This window comes from Miniopterus schreibersii, assembly GCF_964146895.1.
Source record: "Miniopterus schreibersii genome assembly, chromosome: 16".
Lineage (NCBI taxonomy): Eukaryota > Metazoa > Chordata > Mammalia > Chiroptera > Miniopteridae > Miniopterus > Miniopterus schreibersii.
In genome coordinates, this window is record NC_138116.1 from 43,617,873 (window position 1) to 43,641,231 (window position 23,359).

A 23,359-nucleotide genomic window follows, 5' to 3' on the forward strand; every position below is an offset into this window, starting at 1 on the left:
ACTCTCTGTGCCTCCTGAACTTGTGTGACTTTTTTCTTTATCAGGTTAGGGAAGTTTTCTGCCATTATTTCTTCAAGCAGGTTCTCTAACCCTTGCTTACTTTCGACCACTTCTGGCACTCCTGTGGTGCAAATATTGTTACATTTCATGTTGTCCCACAACTGCCTTAGACTGTCCCCCTGTTTTTTAATTTTTTTTTTTTATCTCTGATTGAGTGATTTTTTTCTACCCTGTCTTCTAATTTGTTGATCCAATCCTCAGCTTCCCCTAATCTGCTGTTTATGCCTTCCAATGTATACTTTATTTCTGCTATGTCATTCTTAATTTCCTTCATAGTTTTCTTATCTTTTTTCATGCTGTCAAGCATCCTTATAATCAGTATTCTGAGCTCTATATCTAAGAGATTGCTTATCTCCATCTCACTTAGCTCTTTTTCTGAAGACTTCTCTTGTTCTTTCATTTGGGGCTTTTTTGTCTCCCCATTTTGGCTGCCTATTTGGGTTTTTTTCTATGTATTAGGTAGGCCTGATAGGACTCTCAGTCTTTTTGGAGGGTCTCTGGTGCAGGCCAATGTCAGATGCTATTTGTAACTGGCCTTGAGTACTCTGGAGCTAACAACAACCCACGGCTTGAGGTCTCCTTTGTTAGTGCTGGGTGCATTTGAACAGGACCAAGATGCACACCAAAGTCTGCTTTTCCAAGGCCCAGGTTCCAAAGCAGATCAGGCAAAGACTCAAAGCACTCTGAGGTCTGCCTCTGCCTGCAGGCTGATTAATCTGATTCTCTTAATAAGCCTCAGGCTGTAGAAACTCCATGGGTTAGGGCCAGAGGTTTTCCAACAGAGTGAGGCAAATGCTTCCTCCTCAGGCAAAAGCTGCTTGGAAGGTAAATGTCTGCCTCTGCTGTATGGGCGAATGACAGCACAGTAATCCAGAGGCCGGCCCTCTGAGCACTATCCTCAGAGCCCACAGCCTTAGATTCTCCTCACACAGCTCCAGTCCACTCTGCCTTCCCTCTGCTGGAGCCCAGGGTGAGTGGCTGCACATGAAACCTTGCATGTTGGCCCTTTAAGAGGGTGCCTGCATTTCCAGCTATCTCTCCCTGGTAGACAGAAACCCAGTTGCTTTTCACAGCCAGATGTTATATGGGCACCTTTCTCAGTTTTGGTGCTCTGGGCTGGGAAGCCCAGCCTGGGGTTTAGGCCCCAGAGTTCTCAGTGGGGACCTCCCACAGCTGAGATCTCCCTCCGGACCTTCAGCTGTTGCCTGTGGGAGCCCAGTCAGCCCTCTCGTGCCTCCACCCTTCCTACTAGTCTATCCGGTCTCCACATTTTTTTTCTTGGTTATGAGGGTGCTCTCCAGCTCGTCTTCAGTTGCAGTTGATTATTCAGGATGGTTGTTCTATATTTTAGTTGTAATTCCAGTTTGGTCCAGGGAGAGTGTCAGTGTAGCTTCCACTCAGTCGGCCGCCATCTTTAATCTCCCAGTCATGTTTTCTTATCCATTCAGCTACCCTACGTCTTTCGATTGGAGATTTAATCCATTTATATTTAAGTTTATTATTGATAGGCACTTATCTACTGCTGCCATTTTTCCTTTATACCTATGTTCCTCTCTCTCAATTTCTTCTTCTTACAGCAGTCCCTTTAACATGTCTTGCAATGCTGGTCTGGTGGTAATGTATTTCTTTAGCTCCCTCCTCCCTTTTTTTTGTCTGATATGGTAAGCTCTTTATTTCACCTTCAATTTTATTTTATTTTAATTTTCATTATTTTTAATCCTCACTAGCAGATATTTTTTCCATTGCTTTTCAGAGGGTGGAAGAGAGAGAGAAATAGAAACATCTATATGAGAGAGAGACACATCGATTGGTTGCCTCCCACAAGCACCCTGACCAGGGCTGGGGATCAAGCCTTCAACTGAGCTATGTGCCCTTGGCCGAATATGAACCCGGGACCCTTCAGTCCACAGACTGATGCTTTAGCCACTGAGCCCAACTGGCTAGGGTGATCTTCAATTTTAAATGATAGCCTTGCTGGATAGAGTAGTCTTGGATTCAGGTTCTTGCTTTTCATTACTTTGAATACTTCATGCCAATTCCCCTGGTCTGAAATAATTCTGTTGAGCAATCAGCTGCCAATCTAATGGGAACTCCTTTGTAGATAACTTCCTGTTTCTCTCCTGCTGCCTTTAAGATTCTTTCTTTGTCTTCAAGATTTGTCATTTTAATTATGATGTGCCTTGGTGTGGGTCTCTTTGTGTTCATCTTAATTGGGACTCTTTTTGCTTCCTGAACTTATGTGTCTTTTTCCTTCACTAGGTTAGGGAGGTTTTTTGTCATTATTTCTATATCTTGCTCCCTTTCTTCTCCTTCTGGTAACCCTATAATGTGGATGTTGTGTTTCATGCTGTCCCAAAGTTCCCTTAAACCAGGGGTGGCGAACCTCTTCTCTACCAATAATCCTTTGGATATTTATAACATCGTTTGTGGTTCATGCAAAATTATCAACTTAAAAATTATCTATGAAAAAAGCTTCTAGCTTTATTGAATTTCAAGTCCTGCCTGCAGTTCCTTGGCAGGGCCAGATCAAATGATTTCTCTGGCCATATAACAGCCCCTGGGTCAGATGTTACCCATCTGTGCCTTAAACTATCATCCTGCTTTTTAATTCTTTTTGCTGCTCTAATTCGTGTGTTTGTCTGCTTTGTCTTTGATGTCACTTATTTGATCCTCTGCTTCATTCAAACTACTTTTAATTCCTTCCAGTGAATTCTTGACGACAGATATGGTATTCTTCATATCTGACTGGTTCGTGCTCATGGTATCTCTTTCCTTTTATATGCTGTTGTAGTTCTCAGTAAGTTTCTTGTAATTCTCACCAACTTCCTTGAGCATCATTATAACCATTACTTTGTACTCTATATCTGATAAATTGCTTGCCTCCATTTCATTTAGCTTTTTTAATGAGAGATTCCTCCTTTTCTTTCATTTGGGGTTCGTTTCTTTGTCTCCCCATTTAAACTATCTCTTTTGTTTGTTTCTATGTATTACACAGAACTGTTATGCCTCCCATTCTTTGTGGGGTGGCCTTATATAGTAAGTGTCCTGTGGGACCCAGTGCTGCAGTTTCTTTGATCTCCTGAGCTGGACGATCTAGGAATACCCCTTGTATGGGTTATTTGGGATCTCCTGTTGTAATTGGGTCATGATTATTGTTGTCCCTTCCACGGGTGGGATCTCTCCTCGGGCTGGCTGGCTCCGACACTCCACCCCAACCACACTGTGCAAGCTGTTGCGCAGGTGCTGACAGAACAAAGCAAAACACAACAAAACCAAATAAGAAATAAAACAGAAGACCACCACCACAACAAAAATAACTACAGAACAAAAGAGAATTAGGAAAGAGAAAAGAGAGCAAGAATAATAAAAGTAAAGTAAAGAAAGGAATACAGGAAGACAGAAGGGAAGTAAGAGGATATGAAAGGATAGAAGGGAGAGAAAAATAAATGAATAATGACTAGGAAAAGGAAAACAGTTTAAAGAAAAGAGAAAGGAAACAGTTATAAAAAGGAGAAAAGGAGAAAGAAGAAGGAAAACAATTAAGAAAAGGGAAAAAATAAATAAGGAGAAAGAGAAAAAGTAGAGCAAGGAAAGAAAAATAAGAAACATGAAAGAAAAAAGGGAGACAAAATAATGACAATGCAACAAAAAAGAAGGAATAACAAACATAATGCATAAAAGAAAAGCGGAGTTTGTCCTGGCAGTTTAGTGCCTCCTGGGAGCCCCCTTGGGTCCTGCTCCCGTGGTGACTGCGGCTGGCTGTTTGTCTGCCCTTTCTGGGCCTCCCGGGAGGTACTTTGGTGCAGCTACTGTCAGAAGCTCTCCATGTTTGGCTCTGGCAACCTGTTAGAAGCTTCCAGCAACCCACATTTTGCGGCTGCCTCCACAGGGCTTGGCTGTGCGGGAGCGGCCAAGATGCACTCTAGAGCCAGCTTGTTAGCAGCAGGGGGCCCAGAAGCAGGTCAGCAGTCATCCCCCAGGGCACCTCAGGCTCCACCTCCGCTCACCCCTGCCTGCCGGCGAGCTGTCAGGCTTAGTCACTGAAAGGCCGTCTCTGAAGGGGCTTTTGGCAGAATTGGGTGGATGAGACCTCTGGGTCTCCAGTGAGGGGGAGGTGACATTCAGATTTCAGGGAAGATGGAGGGTGTGTTCCCCCATCCCAGAGCCACATGTCTGAGTCTGTCCCAGAATATTTCCCATACCTTGGCAGGGAAGAGCCCCTCGCCTGTAGTCTGGTGGGGTCTTCAGCTCTATCAGCTCTCCCGAGAGGGGCAAGTACCAGTCAGATTCCTGGGACAGTGAGGGGATGGCCCCACCCCAAAGGCAGTCATTGATGCTCCCTGAGACTGCCCAGAGGGTAGTCTTGGCCTCTGCAACAGCCTCCTCAGCAGGGTCAAGATGCAGGGTGGGGTGAGCAGGATTCCTTTTTTTTTTTTTTTTTTAATATATCTTTATTGATTTCAGAGAGGAAAGGAGAGGGAGAGAGAGATAGAAACTTCAATGATGAGAGAGTCACCGATCGGCTGCCTCCCTCACACCCCCGACTGGGGATTGAGCCTGCAACCTGGGCGTGTGCCCTGACCAGGAATCGAACCCCGATCGCCTGGATCCTAGGTCGACGCTCAACCACTGAGCCACACCCGGCTGGGCGAGCAGGATTCTTGAGGGTGGGACCAACTGTATCCCCCAGGGCAGGGTATTCGACTGTCCCTAGGCTGTTGCTGCTGGAAGGGGCTGGCGCCTCCCAGAAAAATGGCTGCTGCCGTAGGGGGGCTGGGATGACTGAACACACGTCTCCTGGCCACTGCTCCTCCCTGTCTCCCCCTAATGCCTCCCACCCCAGATTCTCCTCAGGCGACTCCAGTCCTCATCGCCCTCCCTCCACTGAAGTCTCTGTTGAGTGACTGCAAACAAAAATCCTGTGCTCTGTTTTTTGTGTGTGTTTTTGTATATAATGTTTTAAAATATGTTTTTACTGATTTCAGAAAGAGGAAAGGAGAGAGAGAGAGTTAGAAGCATCAATGACGAATCATCGATCGGCTGCCTCCTGCACCCCCCTCACCAGGGATCGAGCCTGCAACCCGGGCATGTGCCCTGAGCAGGAATCGAACCGTGACCTCCTGGGCCACACCAGCTGGGCTTTTTTTTTTAAAGTGGCTTTATCTCAACAGGCTGCCTCTCTCCTGGGCACACAGAAGCTCCCCTGTCTTTCACAGCTGGGTATTATGTGGGCTGCTGTCCTCAGCCCTGGTGCTCTGGACTGGGGATCCCAGCCTGGGGTCCCGGCCTCACTCCTCTCAGGGAAAATGCCCCCACAGCCAAGATGTCCCTCCTCGCCCTCAGCCTGCAGCCTGCGCCGGGCCAGCCGCTCGCACGATCCCGCCTTTCCTACCAGTCTCGGGGTGGTTTCTGCCCTTCCTTGTTGAATTCTCCTCTTCAGCTGGTCTTCACTTGGTGATTCAGGGTGAATGTTCCCCAATAGAGTATTTTCTTTTTAATCCTCACCTGAGGATATTTTTCCATTGCTTTTCAGAGAGAGTGGAAGGGAGAGAGGGAGAGAGAAACATCGATGTGAGAGAGACATCAGTGGGTCGCCTCCCGCACATGCACTACGACCAGGACTGGGGATCAAGCCTGTAACCGAGATGCGTGCCTTTGGCCGGAATGAAACCCGGACCCTTCAGTCCGCAGGCCTGTCCTCTAACCACTGGGCCAAACCTGCTGGGGCCCAATTTTGTTTTATTTCCGGGGTGGTTCTGGGAGGGGTGCGAGAAGGACCCACCGGCTCTGCTGCCGTCTTGACCTGCAGAGTGTCTGGTTCCCTTTTATGGCTGAATGCTCCCACCCCGTCGCGGGCAGGTATCACGTTTTGCTTATTTGTTCATCGGTTCAGATGGACATTTGGGTTATTTCCAGTTTTTGGCTACTATGAATAATGCTGCTATAAATATCCGAATGTAAGTTTTTGTGCGGGCATATGTTTTCACTTTTCTTGGTTACATATCTAGGAGCACAGTTTGGGTCATGTGGTAACTCCATGTTTAACTCTTTGAGGAACTGCCAGGCTGTTTTCCACAGCAGCTATGACATTTTACGTTCCCACCAGCAGTGTAGGCAGGTTCCAGTTTCTCCACATTCTCAACATTTGTCTCTCTTTTTAAGAAAATATTTAGCCAGCCTAGTGGGTTTGAAGTGATGTTTCATTACAGTTTTATTTTCTATTTCCCTAATAACTAATGATTGCAAGCATCTTTTCATGTGTTTATTGGTTATTTGTATATCTTCTTTGGAGAAGTGTTTGTTCAAATCCTTTGCCTATTTTTAAATTGGGTTTTTAAAATTATTATTATTGAATTATAATAGTTCTTTATATATTCTGATACAAGTCCCTTATCAGATACATGATTTGCAAATGCAATCTCCCGTTCTGTGGGTTTTTTCATGCTATAATTTGTAGCACAAAAGTTTTTAACTTTGATGTAGTTCAGTTGTCTGGTTTTTTGTTTGTCACTTGTGCTTTTGGTCTTGTATCTAAGAAATCATTGCCTAACCCAGGAACATGAAGATTTACTCTTGCATTTTCTTTTTTTAATATGTATATGTTTTTATTGATTTCAGACAGGAAGGGAGAGGGAGAGAGAGACAGAAACATCGATGAGAGAGAATCATTGATGGGCTGCCTCCTGCATGCCCCCTGCTGGGGATTGAGCCCGCAACCCGGGCATGTGCCTGACGGGGAATCTAACCACCATCTCCTGGTTCATGGGTTGACACTCAATCACTGAGCTTCGCCAGCCAGCCTACTCCTGTGTTTTCTTGTGTAAGTTTTATAGTTTTAGCTCTTACATTAAAGTCGATGATCCATTTTGAGGTAACTTTTGCATCTAGTGTGAGGTATGGGTCCAACTTCATTCTTTTGCACGTGGACATTCAGTCATCCCAGCACCGTCTGTTGGAAAGACTATTCTTTCCTCATTGAATTGTTTTGGATTCCTTGTCACAAATCAATTGACTATAAATGTAAGGGTTAACTTCTGTATTCTCTGTTCTACTCCATAGATCTATATGTCTGTCTTTGTGTTGGTATTACAGTCTTGATTACTGTGGCTTTGTTGTAAGTTTTGAAATTGAACACTCCAGCTTTGTTCTTCTTTTTAAGATTGTTTTGTCTATTCTGGGTCCCTTGAATTTTAAGATCAGGTTTTCTATTCCTGCAAAAAAAGTCAGCTGTGATTCTAACAGGGATTGCATTGAATCTGTAAATCAATTTTGGGAGTGTTATTATCTTAATATTATGCCTTCTACTCCATGAACATGGGATCTCTTTCCATTTATTTAGATTTTCTTTATTTTTTTTCAATAATGTGTTGAAATTTTCAGTGTGCAAGTCTTGCACTTCTTTTGTTAAATTTTGTTAAATTTACATTTAAACTTATTTCTTCATTTTGATACTATTGTAAATTGAGTTGTTTCCTCTGATTAGCATCCCCCTCACGGTTCTTGGGAGCAGCTCTTCTGCCTCACCCTCCCCTTTCTGTCTAGTGTCTAGTCTGCCTGGACCTGAGGAGTCGGGCCCTCAGGTTGGTTATGACTGTCTGTGTAATAAGACTCAGTACAGTTGAAGGAGGGCTGAGGGGCTCTGCTCTGAGGAACGCGGATTCTGTGGTTTCCTGTTGGGTTGCTTTGACATGCATCTCACTTCTTAGGGAGACAGCGTGGAGTGGGTGACAGCCTGCACTTTGGTGCCTGTCAAGCATGGACTGAGTCCTGGTTCTGCCACCAATTAGCTGTGAGAGCCTGGACAGAAGTTCTTATGAGCCTTCATCCCCCCTCCTATAAAGCGGGGGTAATAACACCTTTCTGTAGAATTAGGATCAACGGTCCCATGCCTTCACAGTAAGTGCTCAATAAACAGGGGCCGTGCAGTCACGAGCAGTCCCAGGCCTGTCAGGATACATGCCGTTATCTGATAACTTCATGTTTGCCACTAAAAACATTTTATTTGCCCCTTAGGACAATTTGTTATAAGGTTTTATGCTGTCACCCTAGCTCCTTGACCACTTAAAAAATGTAAACTGAATTCTGAACCACATACCAGAAAATCTTACATTCACATCATGACCATGAATCTGCCCAGCTTTATTTAATTATAAAATATAATTTTGTAAATATATAGTGAATTAGGTTCCTGGACCCAATTCAATGGGGGGGGGGTGCCTCCACAACAACCAACAATTCTCAGGCACCAGTAAAGTGTCTAAGAATTTACCCGGAGAGAGCATCAGGTTGCACAGGTTAAGGGCTCAGTTCTACAAGACGGCCCTGGCTTCCCACTCACCCACGCCTCAGATGCCAGGCACGAGCCCAGGCTCTGGCCAGCTGGCTATAGATTGGAGGTTCCAACAACCCCCTTTCACTCAGAGTGTCAAATGCCAGTCCAGGCTGGTACCTGCACCTCTGGCTGACTGGCTATAAACGGAAGGTTCCCCAACCCCAGCTTGGGTTTGATTAATTTGCTAGAATGGCTCTCAAAACTCAGGGAAACATGCTGCTTACTAGACCACTGGTTCGTTGTAAAAGGATATAGCTCAGGAACAGCCAGATGGAAGAGAGGCACAGGGAAGGAATCGGGCACAGGCTGCCGGGTTTCCATGCCCTCCCCAGGGCGCTGCTCTCCCCCCGGAAGGTCTCTCAAAAGGAAGGCAAAAGCTGTCCCCCGGGGTTTTCAGGGAGGTTTTGTTATGTTCTCATGATTGACCGAGGCGGCGATTTTCAACCTTTTTCATCTCTTGGCACATAAACTAATTACTAAAATTCTACAACACACCAAAAGATAGATTATATTTTTTGTCGATCTGACAAAAAAAAAAGGTATAATTTTGATTCATTCACACTAGATGGCTGTTGTTGTGTGGGCTGTTGTCATTTTTTAATTTGGCACTCTAAGGGAAAAGAGGTCAGTGCCCCTGACTGAACCGTCGGGTGTCGCATGTTTTAAAAATTCCCGTGGCACACCGATTGATGTTGGCCGTTTACGACTGAATTTAACATTCAAGCCCTCTTCCCTCCCGGGAGGTCAGGGGGTGAGACTGAAACTTCTAACCCTCTGACCAGGGGTGGGGAACGTCTGGCCCGAGGGCCATGTATACGGCTGGAGAAATCATTGGGTCTGGCCCTGCCAAGGCAACCACAGGCGGGACTTGAAATTCAATAAATCTCGGCGCTTTTTTCATAGCCAGTTTTTAAGTTGATAATTTTGTGTGGCCCTGGAATGATCTTATAAATATCCAAATGACCCTTGGCAGAAAAAAGGTTCCCCACCCCTTCGTCACCGGGTTGGTTCTCCTGGAGACCAGCACCATCCTAGCTGCTTCCAAAAGTCACCTCATCAACATAACAAAAGAGACCTTTTCCTCTCAACGTTTGGGAAATCCCAAGAGTCTTGAAAGCTGTGAGCTAGGAACTGCGGGTGAAGATCAAATATCTTATAAATCACAATATCGCAATATATTTACAAATTTATAACATGTAGCAGATTCAAAGAGTAAATAACACGACTTTCTTAGAGCAATTTCTTAAAGGGATAAACACTGGGATCAAATGGCGCTCCTCCCAGCAGGCTATCAGCAATAGCTGCTTAAATCAGTGGTTCTCAGGCTTCACCTGGAGGCATCAGAATCCCCTGGAGGACCTGCTACCACAGGCTGCTGGGCCTCATCCCGGTTTCTGATTTAGTAGAACAGGCGGGGCCTGGAGATCTGCATCTCTCACAGGTTTCCAGGGGATGCTGCTGCTGCTGGTCTGGGGGCCACATTTTGAGAACTACTGACTTAGACTTGTACTTTTTAGTGGGTGATGTTGAGGCCTGGGGTCATCAGATAGGTTCCCGTGGGGTTGCATTTGTCTTGATCACTTCACTCTGTTTTAGAGTCTGGTCCGCACAGCCTCGCAGGCCCAGAAATTTGCCTGCATCAGCAGGATGAGAGCTGGAGCCACCGTCTGGGGCTGGGTAGATATTACCAGAGCTCATAGAGATAAACCAGGAGGCCAGTGCCTTGTACTCACAGTGAGATATTTGTCTGCCAGGTGAGTCAGCCTAACAGCAGGTCTGCTCACATGGACAACCTATGGGGGCGGCGAAATGATCAGAAATGACAATTTGTCAGTTTACAATAACTCGAGTAACTGCTGAGTCAACTGCGCCAGAGCACCTGCTCCCTGTTTGCAAATGGCTGGGGAGGCCAAGGTATTGGAAGGTAGCCTGGTGGGCAGGGTGTGGGAACCACGGCCTGGGGTCACAGGGCACAAGCCTGGCCCCTCCCTGCAGTGGGTGGGGGCCCTGCGGGGCCGCAGCCTGCTTTGCCTGGACTCCGCTCGGAGACGCAGCTTCCAGCAGCTCTGTCAGGGGTGGCTCTGTGGTGCTTCTCCCTGGCCATAGCCCCTTCTGGTCACGTGGTCTTGCTCCAAACAAGTGCTTAATTAACTTTCTGCTTCTTAGGGTCCCCTGCCAGGCCCGCACCCAGAGAAAGCTCCACTTTGGCTGGAGTCTTGGGTGTTCCTGGATGATGCATCACATTCACACAGTGTAGTCTCTGTCCCCTCACGAGAGGTGTTGTGCGTGAGTTCACAGGCTGGTTCAGCACGCAGCTTCCAGTTTTCGCAGGCACCTCAGGACCTGCCACGGGCTTTAATATGAGAGTCTAATTCCAAGCGGCTTTTCTACCTCACCTCACAGGACACCTCTGATACTTGGACATGCAACCTTAGCAAGGCCCCTACTGAGACTCTGCTCTCACCCCGCAGGGTAACCCTCCTGGGGGTAACCCTCTGCACCCCCCGCTCAGGTGCAGGGCAGGGATCTCCACAGACTGCACAAAATGTTCCTGAGGGTTCCGAGTGTCCAAGCCTCTTTTCCTACCTCTCTTTCACAGAAAGGAGAGAATCCCACAGACTCCCTGCTTAATGTTTTTCTTCCTGCTCTTAAAAATGTGGACAAAAAGGGGCCACATGCTAACCTGACAAGCTCAGGGGAGACCTGTGTAGCCGCCTTGCAAACTCAGAGACCTAAAGTAACCACAAGGATGGTCTGAGATGAAAACTTTTTTAACTAAAAGCAGTTTACGGTAGGTAGTCATGTCCTAAAGCAGTATTTTTCCCTAATGAAGGTGAGTCTTCACCTTAACCAAGCCTGTCTTTTTGCATCTGTGATAACATACCTGATTAACATGACTTTGCAAAAACAAAGTAATTTTTCTTTTTCCAGACCCTTCAAAGCATGGGCACCGCTCTTCAGAGACCACAAACCCCCTGATTATCATTGTTATCATGTTAACTGTTGACTGTTAACTATACTGCACCCACCTAAGTAAAAGAAGTGTGTGTCTATCATTTTACTTTTTATCTAGTCCCAGAGGTTTTCCTGCTTCGCTTTCTCCCGCCTCCCTAATCACCAACGAATTTCATGTAGCCACTTACACCTCCTCTTTTGATCGTAACGTGTGAAACAAGGTGCAAACCTGCCGTTCTCCGGAGCATTATCTCAATCTGTTCAGACTCTGCTTCTCACACGTGTCGACAGTTTGGCTCAAATAAACTCACAACAAGTCTTCACAGGTTTAAATGTTTCTTACATTAACAAAAAGAAAGTGGCTTTCCCCTCCAAATATCTATTTGTAACCAAAACATTCCTTGAAATTCAAGCAAAATAATTTTTAAGCTAATTGTTTCATTCATTCATTCATTCATGGACAACAGTGTGGTGATTGCTGGGGGGAGGTGGAGGAGAGTGTAGGGGGGATAGATGGTGATGGAAGGAGACCTGATTTGGGGTGGTGAGCACACAATACAGTGGACAGACGGTGTGTTGTAGAATTGTGCACCTGAAACCTGTATAATTTTGTTAACCAGTGTTACTGTTACCGAGAAACCCCGGTGGGGCTTGGGCTGCCTGTCGCTGTATCCAGTTCAATGGAGGCAGGATTGAATCACATAAGGCATTTATTGAGAAGGCCGGCCAACCAAGAAGACAGGGAGCATACGAGCATCCAAAGCCTGTCTTAAGGAGTGGCCTGAGGGATAGGGTTATATAGGGTTATATAGGGTTATATAGGCTGGGAACAGAATGCGGCTACTGTGCAGCCCCCGAGGTCCGCAGGAGTCAGCTATTGTTCTTGGTCATCTGGCGATGTCTCGATAAGATGATCTCTTGACTCCTGCTTGGGCCGGCCTGACCATGTCTGCTCAAGGATACATTGTCCAGATGCGTCACCTCCTTAATTGCTTTGTCCGGAATCAAGGGGAGTGTACCGGCGTAAAGGCCTAGAAAAAAGAAACTTAAATTCCTGCTCACATAAGTTATATGTGTTCTAAAATTTTATAAGTAATATAATTATATTTCAGATTAATTCAAGTGCTCAATCTTTGGACATTATAAGTGCCCCTATCATTACCCCAATAAATTCAATTAAAAAAAGAAGCAAACTTTTTTTTGCTAGCTTTAGGTGAATTTGCTGAAAATCATCTAGCTAAATGACTCAGCTCAGACCCTGCCCAGCCCCATCTGCAGGATAATTCGGTATGCTGGCCTGTTTCCATGATCTTCCAAGGTCTTCCTATGAGCCAGGCACTGTGCTAAGTGCTAAGGATATGTGGGTTGAACAAAAGTTCAGAACACTGCCTTCAAGGAAATTCCAGCCTGGGGGGTGGGAGGCATGGAGAAAAAAAAAAAAATCGACAAATACTCACACAAACAAATATATTATTGCAATTTGTGACAGGTTCCTGGAAGTAGGGAAGGTATCATTTGGGGTCGGGGTGGTCAGAGAAGCTGAGATATGAACAGGAATAAGAGTTACTGTGGTGCAGAATAGATGGAAAAGTGTTCCAGGGAGAGAAAGCAGCAGGTGCAAAGGCCCTCAGGTAGGAAATTGACCCATTCAAGGAATGCCAGTGGACTGGAATGCAGTGAAACTGTTGGGAAGTGGTACGAACTGAGGCTGATGAAGCAGCCAGAAGTCAGATTATTCAAGATCTCAAAGACCGCGGGAGGTTTCCCCTAGGAGCAGTAGGAAGCCGCTGAAGGATGTTAATGGGGGGGCATGCTCAGGCCCTCAGCCCCTCTGGCACCTTTTGGAGGGGTCATAGAAGGTGAGATGGACTCAGGGAGAGCAGGCAGGCAGCAATGGAGTGGCTCCAGAGAAAGAGGTGACAACCTGGCTAGGACAAGGCATTGGGGATGGAATATTAGAGCTTCAAAGATTAAAATCTAAAAAGCATCTCTCTGCCACACTTTCTACGACAACTCAAGCTAAGCCGGAACCAAAGCTTAACCAAAATAATAATAACAATAAACAGTTAAAATCTAAAGGTTTTCTTCTCCACAGGAACAAACGAGTTTTGAGACTCCTCGCTGCATAGTGCCAGGCCCTAGGAGCCGCTGCTCCTGGAGACAGCAGCGGCCACGTCTCCACAGACCTGCCTGCGGGCCGGACACTGCCGGGCCTCCCGCAGCCTCCGGGCCGCTGCTGGTCTGCACTTGCTGCCTGGTTCTGTTCAGGGCCCGGCTGCTGCTAGGGATGAAGGCGCCTCAGGAGCAGAGAAGGCGCAGCCGAGCCTCCGGGAGGGGTGCGGGAACCCAAGGAGGGCAGAGGGCTGGGGTGCTCATCCCTCGGCTTCCTCCCGCTGGACTTTTCACCTGAGGAAGCTGAGCCCAGAGGAAGGACAGTTTGTGGCAGGGCGTGCAGCTGGCAGTGAGGCGCTGGGCGAGCGCCTTCGCAGAACCAAGGGGGGCTGAGGCCGACCCCAGGGCCTTCGCAGAACCGAGGGGGGGGCTGAGGCCGACCCCAGAGCTTTCGCAGAACCGAGGGGGGGCTGAGGCCGACCCCAGAGCCTTCGCAGAACCGAGGGGGGGCTGAGGCCGACCCCAGAGCTTTTGCAGAACCGAGGGGGGGCTGAGGCCGACCCCAGAGCCTTCGCAGAACCGAGGGGGGCTGAGGCCGACCCCAGAGCTTTTGCAGAACCGAGGGGGGGCTGAGGCCGACCCCAGAGCCTTCGCAGAACCGAGGGGGGGCTGAGGCCGACCCCAGAGCTTTCGCAGAACCGAGGGGGGGCTGAGGCCGACCCCAGAGCCTTCGCAGAACCGAGGGGGGCTGAGGCCGACCCCAGAGCCTTCGCAGAACCGAGGGGGGCTGAGGCCGACCCCAGGGCGCCCCGGGCCGGGCCCTGCAGGGCGCCGCCGTCAGGGTGAGTCAGCTCCTCCGGCCTCGCATCCCGCCCTCCGCTGGCGAAGCTCCCATCGGAATCTGGGCCTCCTGGGGACCGCGCTCGCCTTGGCTAGCCTGCAGCAGAGCACCTGGCTGGCCCCTCACCGAGTCTACAAGCAGAGGGCAAGGGTCTCCTCCAAAGATGACCAGGGGCCACCACCAAAAAGTGGGAGTGGGGGAGGGTTCCAGGTTGGCGCAAGAGGCCTGGCCCACCCACCTGCTCCTCCCATCTCAGAGGGTGCCCCATCTGCCCCCCGCGCAGCCCCGGCACCCCAGGCACCCCAGGCCCGGAGCCTGTCAGTGTTGCCTCCTGCTATTCTGGAGGGCTTCCCGCCCCTCATCTAGATTGGGGTCTTGTCATTTCAGCTTTCAGTCTGAACCTCACTAAGAATATACCCTATTAAGAGGGCTTCCCTAAAAACAAAAATCTCAGATATAGGTCTCTATGATAAGCTTCTTCGTGCTCCGGCACCCCCACAGCCTGGCCTAGCCCACAGACCTCCATGAGCCCCCTGCCCCCAGAGCCCCCTTCATCCCCTCACCTCCTGCTAGTAACAGTGTACACGTCACACCTAATTAATAACTGCGGTGGACAGAGGACTTTGACCCCTGCCTCTGTGCCTTGCTTTTGCTGTTCCAAGCCCTCCTTCTGATCTTTGCCTAAATACCCCTCGTTCAGCTCAGATGCTGTTTCTCCTCCCCAGGGGGTCCTTATCTGAGTCCCTGTAGCATCTCATGCATATTCCAATTGCTACACCTTTCATATCATTTTGAAATTTCCTACTTACCCCATCACTCAACAAATATTTATTGAGCACCTATGTGCCAGACACTGTTATAGGTGCTAAGGACTGCAGCAGGGAACCAAATTCTAGTTGTGGGGGACGACAGGTAGCACACGAAATATGCAGACAAGCCGCATGTCAGAGGGCGGTGAATGCTCTGGGGGAAGAAGACAGCGATGTCTCGGGGTTGCTGCTATTTTTACATCATATTTGAGCAGAGCTACGTGGGTGGGTGCACCGGGAAGGGCGTTCCGGGGGGTGGGGGGACAAGGGCAAGACCATCCTCAGGGGCTTCTAGGCCATCATGGAAAATTTGTGTTTTGCTCCCAGTGAGATGGGAAGCAAGGACACCTAACGCTGGCTGAACAGTCCTCAGGTGGGTGCCAGTGGCAGGAAGTGCCTGGTAGGAGGAGGCCTAGAGTCCATGGCGGCAGGGGAGGTGTGAGGAGTGAGGGCTGTGCTTCTCCACATCTGCCTCCATCCCCAGTGCATGGCACAGATCAGGTGCCCAGCAACCATCTGCTAAATAATGGAGGAAGGGGCTTCCAGAGCCCTTCCTTCCCGAGCGTGTCTGGTTTCCTGGACAACCACACAGAGGAAGATCCCTCGCAGTTAGTACTGGTTCCTGGCCTCTTCTCTGCTGTTCAACAAGACAGCAGATCACATACCAGTGGGGAAAAAGCTGGCTTGAAGGTCTCCAGGGTTGGAGAGCTCAGCCTTGATGGTGCCCTGGCGCCGGTGCACAGGGCAGAGGGGTAAGGGGATGAGCCTGTGGAGCGGGACCCCTCAGGAAGCTGTGACCCGCACTGTGACTCGGACCCCACCCGCTACTGAGCTTATGTAACTGGAAAAATCGTGAGGACTGCCTCTGGCTGTTGCACTTTGGAAATCTGGAGGAAGTCCACGTCAGGCTGAATCAATCAGCAGACCCCACGCCCAGGGCAAACACAGGCCTGGGCTCCTTCTAAAGATTGGATGTGAGCCCTGCCCAAGCCTTCAGAGACATATTCCTGCATTTTAGAGTGAACAAAGGGCTAATCCCTGAAGCTGGGGCTCCCGGGGAGCAGAGGCCCTGATTGTGCTACACCCCACCTTTGAATATTGTTTTGGTCTTGTTGCGTAACTTCCAGGGCAGGGATGCCAGGGCTGAGTGGGAGGGGAGAAGGCTGAGTGGGTGAGGAGAAGGTCCTTAAATGCATCCACTCCAGGCTGGTGTTCATTCCAGGAGCTCCAGCCACCCAGAGAGACTGTCAAAGGTAATCCTCTCCCATCCAAGTTCTTTATCTTTTTCCCTAGGTGGGGAGATCTAGCTGGAGCTGGCACCAGGAGTGGGGTCCATCTCTGGCTGGTCCTCCCTACACCCCAGGAATGTCTAATGAGAATCCTTGGATTGGTGCCCTGAGGGTCCAAAGCCCACCTCTGACAGCTCTGCCGTCCCGCAGCACTGGGATGTGGGGGCCCCAAGGGTCAGAGAAGCAGGGGGCCGAGAGGATGGTGGGGGAGAAGCCCTAATCCACTCCCCCAGACGGCAGCAACGCTCAGTAGTTAAAAGGCGTGAGCTGAGGATAGAGATAGAAGCCGGCTCAGATCCTGACTTTGCCGCTTGCTAACTGTGAGACCAAGACAGAGCACTGAACGGCTCTCAGCCTCACTTTCCTCACCTATAAAACGGCCTCCCAAAGTTCCAGAGTTTTTTGAGGATCAAAGGGGATGATGAGGGGAGGCCGTCCACAGGGGAGGCGGCAGGACCTAGGAATGCAGGAGGTGCACTCCAGCTGCTCCCAGTGGGGTGTCAGGTGCAACAGGAGATGCTTTCTTCTCCATTCATCTTTGTAATAACTGTGAGCTGTGATCAACGCTGTCCACAGAGGAGGCACAGGGAGGCCCCTTCCAGGGACCACACAGTTCTGATACTAACTGGGGTGCCAGCCTACCCTGTCTCACACCAGGCTCTTGTGCCCTGGGCTGCCTGGCCTTGGTGGCCGATGGCCAGAGGCTGCTGCTCTGGTTTGACCACACAAGGCTAGGGAGGGAAGGAGGACCTTCCTGTTGGGCTGTGTGGTCATGGTTAGTGGGGCACCCAGTGAGAGGGCTCCCTCCATCAGACCTAGGGAGGGGTCCATGACATGTCCAGAGGGGTGCCCTGGATGCCAGCAGGGCCCCCCCTCACTGTGCAGAAAGCCTGGAGTCGGGGTCAGCGCCATGGAGAGGAGAGGCAGTGGAAGGAATCAGATACCACTTGCTAGAATTAAACAGGAACACACGCACATGGATACCTCCATCTTCTGGGGAAAAAACAACTATAATAATACATACCATATATACATACATATATATGACACATAGTATATATATCATATATACATTATTGCATACATATATATGTGCTATAAATACATATGTGTGGTATATATAATTTTTTTTGCAAAATGGAAGCTTTATTGTGTTTTATTTTTTTTTACTTTCTTCTGTTAGAAGTTATGCGGCGTCTGAAGTGGGTGGAATACCTCTGGGAGGACAATAAGGAGTTGCTGCGAGAGAAGGGAGAGGGAGAAGGGAGGCTTACTTTTCTCTGTGCCCCTCTTTTTTGTATCTTTACATTTCCTACCATGAGCATGGATTACCTATTACAGATTACCTTTATTCAAAAAGTTAAATATTTTATTTTTAATTTTTATTGTTGACAGTATTACATATGTCCCCATTTTCCCTGTCTTTGCCCACCTCCACCCAACCCCCACCTCCCCTTCCCTCTGGCCATCACCACACTGTTGTTTTTGTATAATCGGCATGCATATGCGCTCTTTGGCTAATCCCTTCACCTTCTTTCATCCAGTCCCCTCATCTGCCTTCCCCCCTGACAGTCTATCCTATGTATCCAGGCCTCAGTTTCTATTTTGTTCATCAGTTTATTTTGTTCATTATATTCCATATATGAGTGAGATCATGTGATGTTTGTCTTTCTCTGCCTGGCTTATTTCACTTAGCATAATACTCTCCAGGTCCATCCATGTTGTCTCAAAGGATAAAAGGTCCTTCCTCTTTACAGCTGCGTAGTATTCCATGTGTGTAAATGCCCCACAGCTTTTTATCCACTCATCTACTGATGGGCACTTGGGCTGTTTCCAGATCTTAGCTATTGTAAACTGTGCTGCTGTGAACATAGGGGTGCATAAGTTCTTTGTGATTGGTGTTTCGGGTTCCTTAGGATATATTCCTAGAAGTGGGATCACTGGGTCAAAAAGCAGCTTGATTTTTAATTTTTTGAGGAACCTCCACACTGTTTTCCATAGTGGCTGCACCAGTCTGCATTCCCACCAGCAGTGCACTAGGGCTCCCCTTTCTCCACACCCTCACCAGCACTTGTTCTTTGTTGATTTGTTGATGGCAGCCATTCTCACAAGTGTGAGTGATACCTCATTGTGTTAACAAATGTTTTAAATAGATGCAAATTCATTGCACAAAAATTTAGCACTACAGAAGATGAAAGCAAAGATCACCACTAATTCCACCCCTACCAATTGCCACCATGTGGGGGCCGCCCATCTGGTCTCTTCTTGCATGTGCACACACACATGCACACCTAGTATACCTGCTGTTCTGTAACCTGCTTTCTTTATCATCCCTTGTGTGGGGGATACATCTGGCACAGAGAGAGCACCCTTTGTAAAGGTGCTGAAACTTCTGTCTCTCTCCTAAATACTGCTCAGTCAGCCCTCACTTAGGTGCAACATAGTCCACTTATTTTTATTTAATTTATTTATTTTAAATATTTATTGATTTGAGAGAGAGAGAGAGAGAGGCCGACATCTATTTGTTGTTCCACTTACTTATGCATCATTGGTTGTTTCTTGTATGTGCCCTGACCAGGGATGGAACCCACACTCTTGGTGTATCAGTACGATGTTCTAATCAACTGAGCTACCTGGCCAGGGCATTTATTTTTATTTAAAAATTTTTTAAATTGATATTTAGAGAGAGAGAAACGTCAATGTGTGAGGGGAAACAGCATTCGGTTGCCTCTTACACCCATCCGTGCAGGGAATCAAACCATTGCCTTTCGTTGTGTGGGGCAATTCTCCAATCAACTGCACTGCCTGCCCAGGGCTAAATTGTCTCCTGCTGATGAACATTTAGGATGTTTCCAGTATTTCTCTGGTATAAACAAGCTTGATGAACTTTCGTACTCGAGAGTATTTAGAAACACTGTAATTTCTATAAGCTCCTGAATGTGAACCTGAAATGTCAGAGTAATAGTTTTTAAAGGCTTTGCTAAATGTAGGCAAATGGCTCTCAGGAAGGACATCCCAACCTGTCAATATGGTTTCTTGCACCCGCAGCAGGAATCCCCTCCCCACTTGTGCGTGGAGGTTGGAAGCTCTGCAAGCCCTTTGCAGGCCGGAGCTCTGTGTCTTGGGTGTTACAGGCCAAGCCTGGTTCTGCCGTCGAAGCCTCTGAGAAAGGCGGGTGTTTTGACTCTGGCTTCCCTTTAACCAGCTTGGGTGTAGAGTCGCAGCCTGTGCCATCCAGCCTGGGCTGGGAGGCGGCTGGCTGGGTGCGCAGAGCTCCTGCAGGGTTTGCCTGGGGCCGCAGCGGCTCGGCCGGGAGCAGGCTGAGGCAGGAGCGGGGCGCGCGGCGCCAGGAAGGGCCCGCCCGCGGTTACACTCTCGGTCTCCCGCACTCCTTCCCGGCCTCGCCGCAGGGGTGTCAGGCGCATCCAGGGGCCCGGGGGTCCAGACCTCTGGCTTAGGGAGGCGCGAAGGCCAAAGAAGGGCATTGCCCCAGCGCCCCTGGGGAGACTGCCTCTTCCTGTAAAGTAAGGGGGAGCAGTGAGGGTGCGACCTCCACGGCCCCCGGGCCCGGTGCCCCCAGGGCCCGGCGTCGGGTCGGGAGGAGGGGCAGCTGCCCTCCGCCCGCTCCAAGGCCCCGCGTCCCCGCAGGCACCATGGGCAAAATCAGCGAGGTCGTGCAGCGGGCCCGCGCCGCCTTCGCCTCGGGCCGGACCCGCCCCCTGCAGTTCCGCATCCAGCAGCTGGAGGCGCTGCGGCGCATGATCAAGGAGCGCGAGAAGGACATCGCGGGCGCGCTGGCCGCCGACCTGCACAAGGTGGCCCCTCCTACCCCCTCCCGGCTTCACTTTCTTCTCCATCCACCAGCAGCGGGAGGCCACCCGTTTCAAGCGTCTCCTGCGGACGTGGCCTCCCAAACCTCAGGCCTCCCTGCTGCTCCAGCCTTCACCCCCCAGGGCCAACGGGTTCCCTACACCAGGGAACAGCAAGCTGGGCATCCCCTAGGTGGAGGCATCTCCCCCCTCGTCCTGCATCCCTGCCCCGAAGCAAAACGACACACCTCCGAGCTCTTAAACCCTCCACCCCGTGCCCCCAAGGCGGGGGGCCTGCTTGCACCCCTCCATCTCAGCTTGGAGGAGGGCAGGGGTCCTTTGCTGCTCTATTTTTTAATCTCTCGCGACGTCTCATGTTAAAACAAAAAATAAAGACGACGACTTCTCAGCCCCGTTTAGCCAAAGTCCACGGAGGAGCTGAACGCGCTCGGCTGTGCGCCCGGCCCCTCCCCGCCGCCCAGCGGCCTAGCAGCCCCTCCCCGCCCCCGCCCCGCTTCCCCTGGATTCACTCCTGACCCTCTCTCTGGAAGCCCCTCTCCTGTGCCCCTTCTTGAAGGTGGCCTTCTTAGGGCTCCGTCCTGGGCTCAAGGGTCATTTTAATCTGTAAGGGCCCCCAGGCACTCCCTGGCTCCGTTCTCCTCGGCGCATTAATGGCTCTCGGATCACTGCCGAGGTCAGGGATCCTTAAACTTCACACGTCCGAACCTTGCTGGACCCCCAGGCCTGGCAGAAAGGAGCCCTCAAAGTCCCACTGCTCCAGTGGCCGCTCCTCAGCTCTGCTCCCCAGCTCTGCTCCCCGTGTGCCTTCCCTGGCCCGCCCCCGGACATTTGGGGCTCTGTTCAAGGTGCCACCCAACAGCCCGAGGGAGTTCAGAGCATGCTCCTATTTTGCAGATTGGGAGGCTAGGGTTAGGAAAGGGTAGCAGGTCATTAAGGGTCACGAAGCGAGGGAGCAGCTAGCGGGACCCACAGCCAGCCTGGCAGTGCCCAGTCAGAGCCGGCGGCTGGCGAGCTTACAGGAGCCCTGTCGCTGTAGAACGAATGGAACGCTTGGCACGAGGAGGTGGTATATTGCCTGGAGGAGATCGAGTACACGATCCAGAAGCTCCCCGAGTGGATTCTGGATGAGCCCGTGGAGAAGACTGCCCAAACCCAGCAGGATGAGTGCTACATTCACTCGGAGCCCCTGGGTGTGGTCCTCATCATTGGCACCTGGAACTACCCCTTCGATCTCACCGTTCAGCCCATGGTGGGCGCCATTGCCGCAGGTACCATGGGCCTCCTTCCGGGAGATCAGGAAGGATCACTGCTCCTCACTGCAGAGTGGGGCCAGGGGAGCTCAGGCCTGTGAGAAGATGCGTCCTGGGGTCAGGTAGAGTTTAGTGAGTCTGTCTTTCACAGGAGGCTGCAGGGACCAAACTTTTTATTCAGGCCTCCTGGTGCCCTCCAGGCCCAGCCAGGCTCAGATGTGCATGTAGCTTTCCTCCCTGCCCGTGTGTGGGGCTGTGCAGAGCTCTCAGCTAAGATGTGTCAGGGTTTTCTTACCAGTGCTCTGCGTGGGCTCCGAGCACTTCTCTCCCCTCTCTCCTTTGCTCTTTTCCCACATGTCATCAACTGCACAGGGCAGGTGGGGCAGGTCCTGTGGCATGTGTCCACAGCTCTGCTGTTCACTCCTCTGAGGACACAGAAAATGGAGGGAGGCACCAGGCTTGGTCACTGGGAGGGCAGAGCAATGCGGTGGGGCCACCCTGACTCTGCTTGCAGGGAATGCCGTGGTCCTCAAGCCCTCGGAGCTGAGCGAGAACATGGCCAACCTGCTGGCCACCATCATCCCCCAGTACCTGGATAAGGTGAGGTGCTCTCCAGGGCCCAAGGAGAACTGTGGGGCCAGGTCTTGGGATTGAGAGATGGTGACTTCTTGCAGCAAGGGGCCAAGCCACTGGTGGTGGTGAGGACAGCTGGCCTCTCCCCTTGCGGTGAACAGAGCCCCTGAGCCAGGAGACAGTGTCTGCTTGGCGATATTGCCTGGGCAGAACAAGGAGGGTCTGTGGTCCCTTCTGAGCCTTGCTCTCCCCTCACACGGAAGGATCTGTACCCAGTGATCAATGGGGGCGTCCCCGAGACCACCGAGGTGCTCAAGGAGAGATTTGACCACATCCTGTATACCGGGAGCACTGGAGTCGGGAAGATCGTTATGACGGCAGCAGCCAAGCACCTGACCCCTGTCACACTGGAGCTGGGGGGAAAGAGCCCCTGCTACGTGGACAAGGATGCCGATCTGGATGTCGCCTGTAGGTGAGGAGCCCGGTGCCTGTCGGAGCTAGTGTGGCCATTCTGACTGCCTCCCAACTCATGAGGACCACATGTGCTCTGAGTGACACAGACATTGTCCCTGCCCTCATAGTGCCTGCAGTCCTGGCAGGAGCCTGGGTAGGGGTGGGGGGAGCAGGCAGCCCAGGGAGGCCTCCTGCAGAGGAGAGGTTCAGCCAGAGCTCTGCCCAACTTCCATATCCCACCTGCATAGCCTTCCAGGGTGGGGAGACCCCCAGCAGCAGTGACACCTGGCTGCAGGACTCAAGGGCACGAACAGAGGGGCACAAAGGCTGCCCGCCCCAAATATCCCCCCCACATTCCCAGCACTCACTGATGAGGTAAAGATGTGCAGTGCCACGGGCCCCTGTGAGCACTCAGGGACATGGGTCTACTCTGTCTGGAATCTCAAAGCCAGTGGGCTAACCCTGCTGGGAAGTCACATACTCTGGCTTCTGCAGACCGCTCTCTCCTCAGCCCTTGAGTTGATCCTGAGCTGATGGACTGAGGTGCCTGTTCTTGGGTAGCCTCCCGTGTTGAAAAATAGTCTAATCTGGGATTTTCACAGACGCATTGCCTGGGGGAAGTATATGAACAGTGGCCAGACCTGTGTGGCCCCTGACTACATTCTCTGTGATCCCTCCATCCAAAACCAAATCGTGGAGAAGCTCAAAACGTCCCTGAAGGTGAGTGTTGGCCCATGGGGGTGAGATAGGTGGGTGTGAACTTTAGAAAATTGGATTTTCTTTTCTGATCATAAAAGTAATCCACACGATAATTTGGAAAAGATTAAAAAGCATAAAGAAGGGAAAAAAAGTTCC

The 23,359-nt window shown here is 50.3% G+C and overlaps 1 protein-coding gene across 3 annotated transcripts in view; it reads left to right on the forward strand.

Moving 5' to 3' along the window:
* The window catches only part of ALDH3A1 (aldehyde dehydrogenase 3 family member A1), a 33,087-nt gene that overhangs the window by 7,120 nt on the left and 2,608 nt on the right, over nucleotides 1–23,359 (forward strand). Inside the window, exons 1-6 of one of the 3 annotated variants that reach the window (XM_081162364.1) lie at nucleotides 16,301–16,362; nucleotides 20,047–20,213; nucleotides 21,265–21,496; nucleotides 21,993–22,078; nucleotides 22,315–22,523; nucleotides 23,107–23,224. In XM_081162364.1, the coding sequence (XP_081018490.1) occupies nucleotides 20,052–20,213; nucleotides 21,265–21,496; nucleotides 21,993–22,078; nucleotides 22,315–22,523; nucleotides 23,107–23,224 (807 nt within the window). In that variant the 5' untranslated portion in view covers nucleotides 16,301–16,362; nucleotides 20,047–20,051. Of the gene's footprint in view, nucleotides 1–16,300; nucleotides 16,363–19,843; nucleotides 19,923–20,046; nucleotides 20,214–21,264; nucleotides 21,497–21,992; nucleotides 22,079–22,314; nucleotides 22,524–23,106; nucleotides 23,225–23,359 lie in introns of those variants that run through there. The other 2 variants (XM_081162363.1, XM_081162362.1) reach the window with 2 other exon arrangements.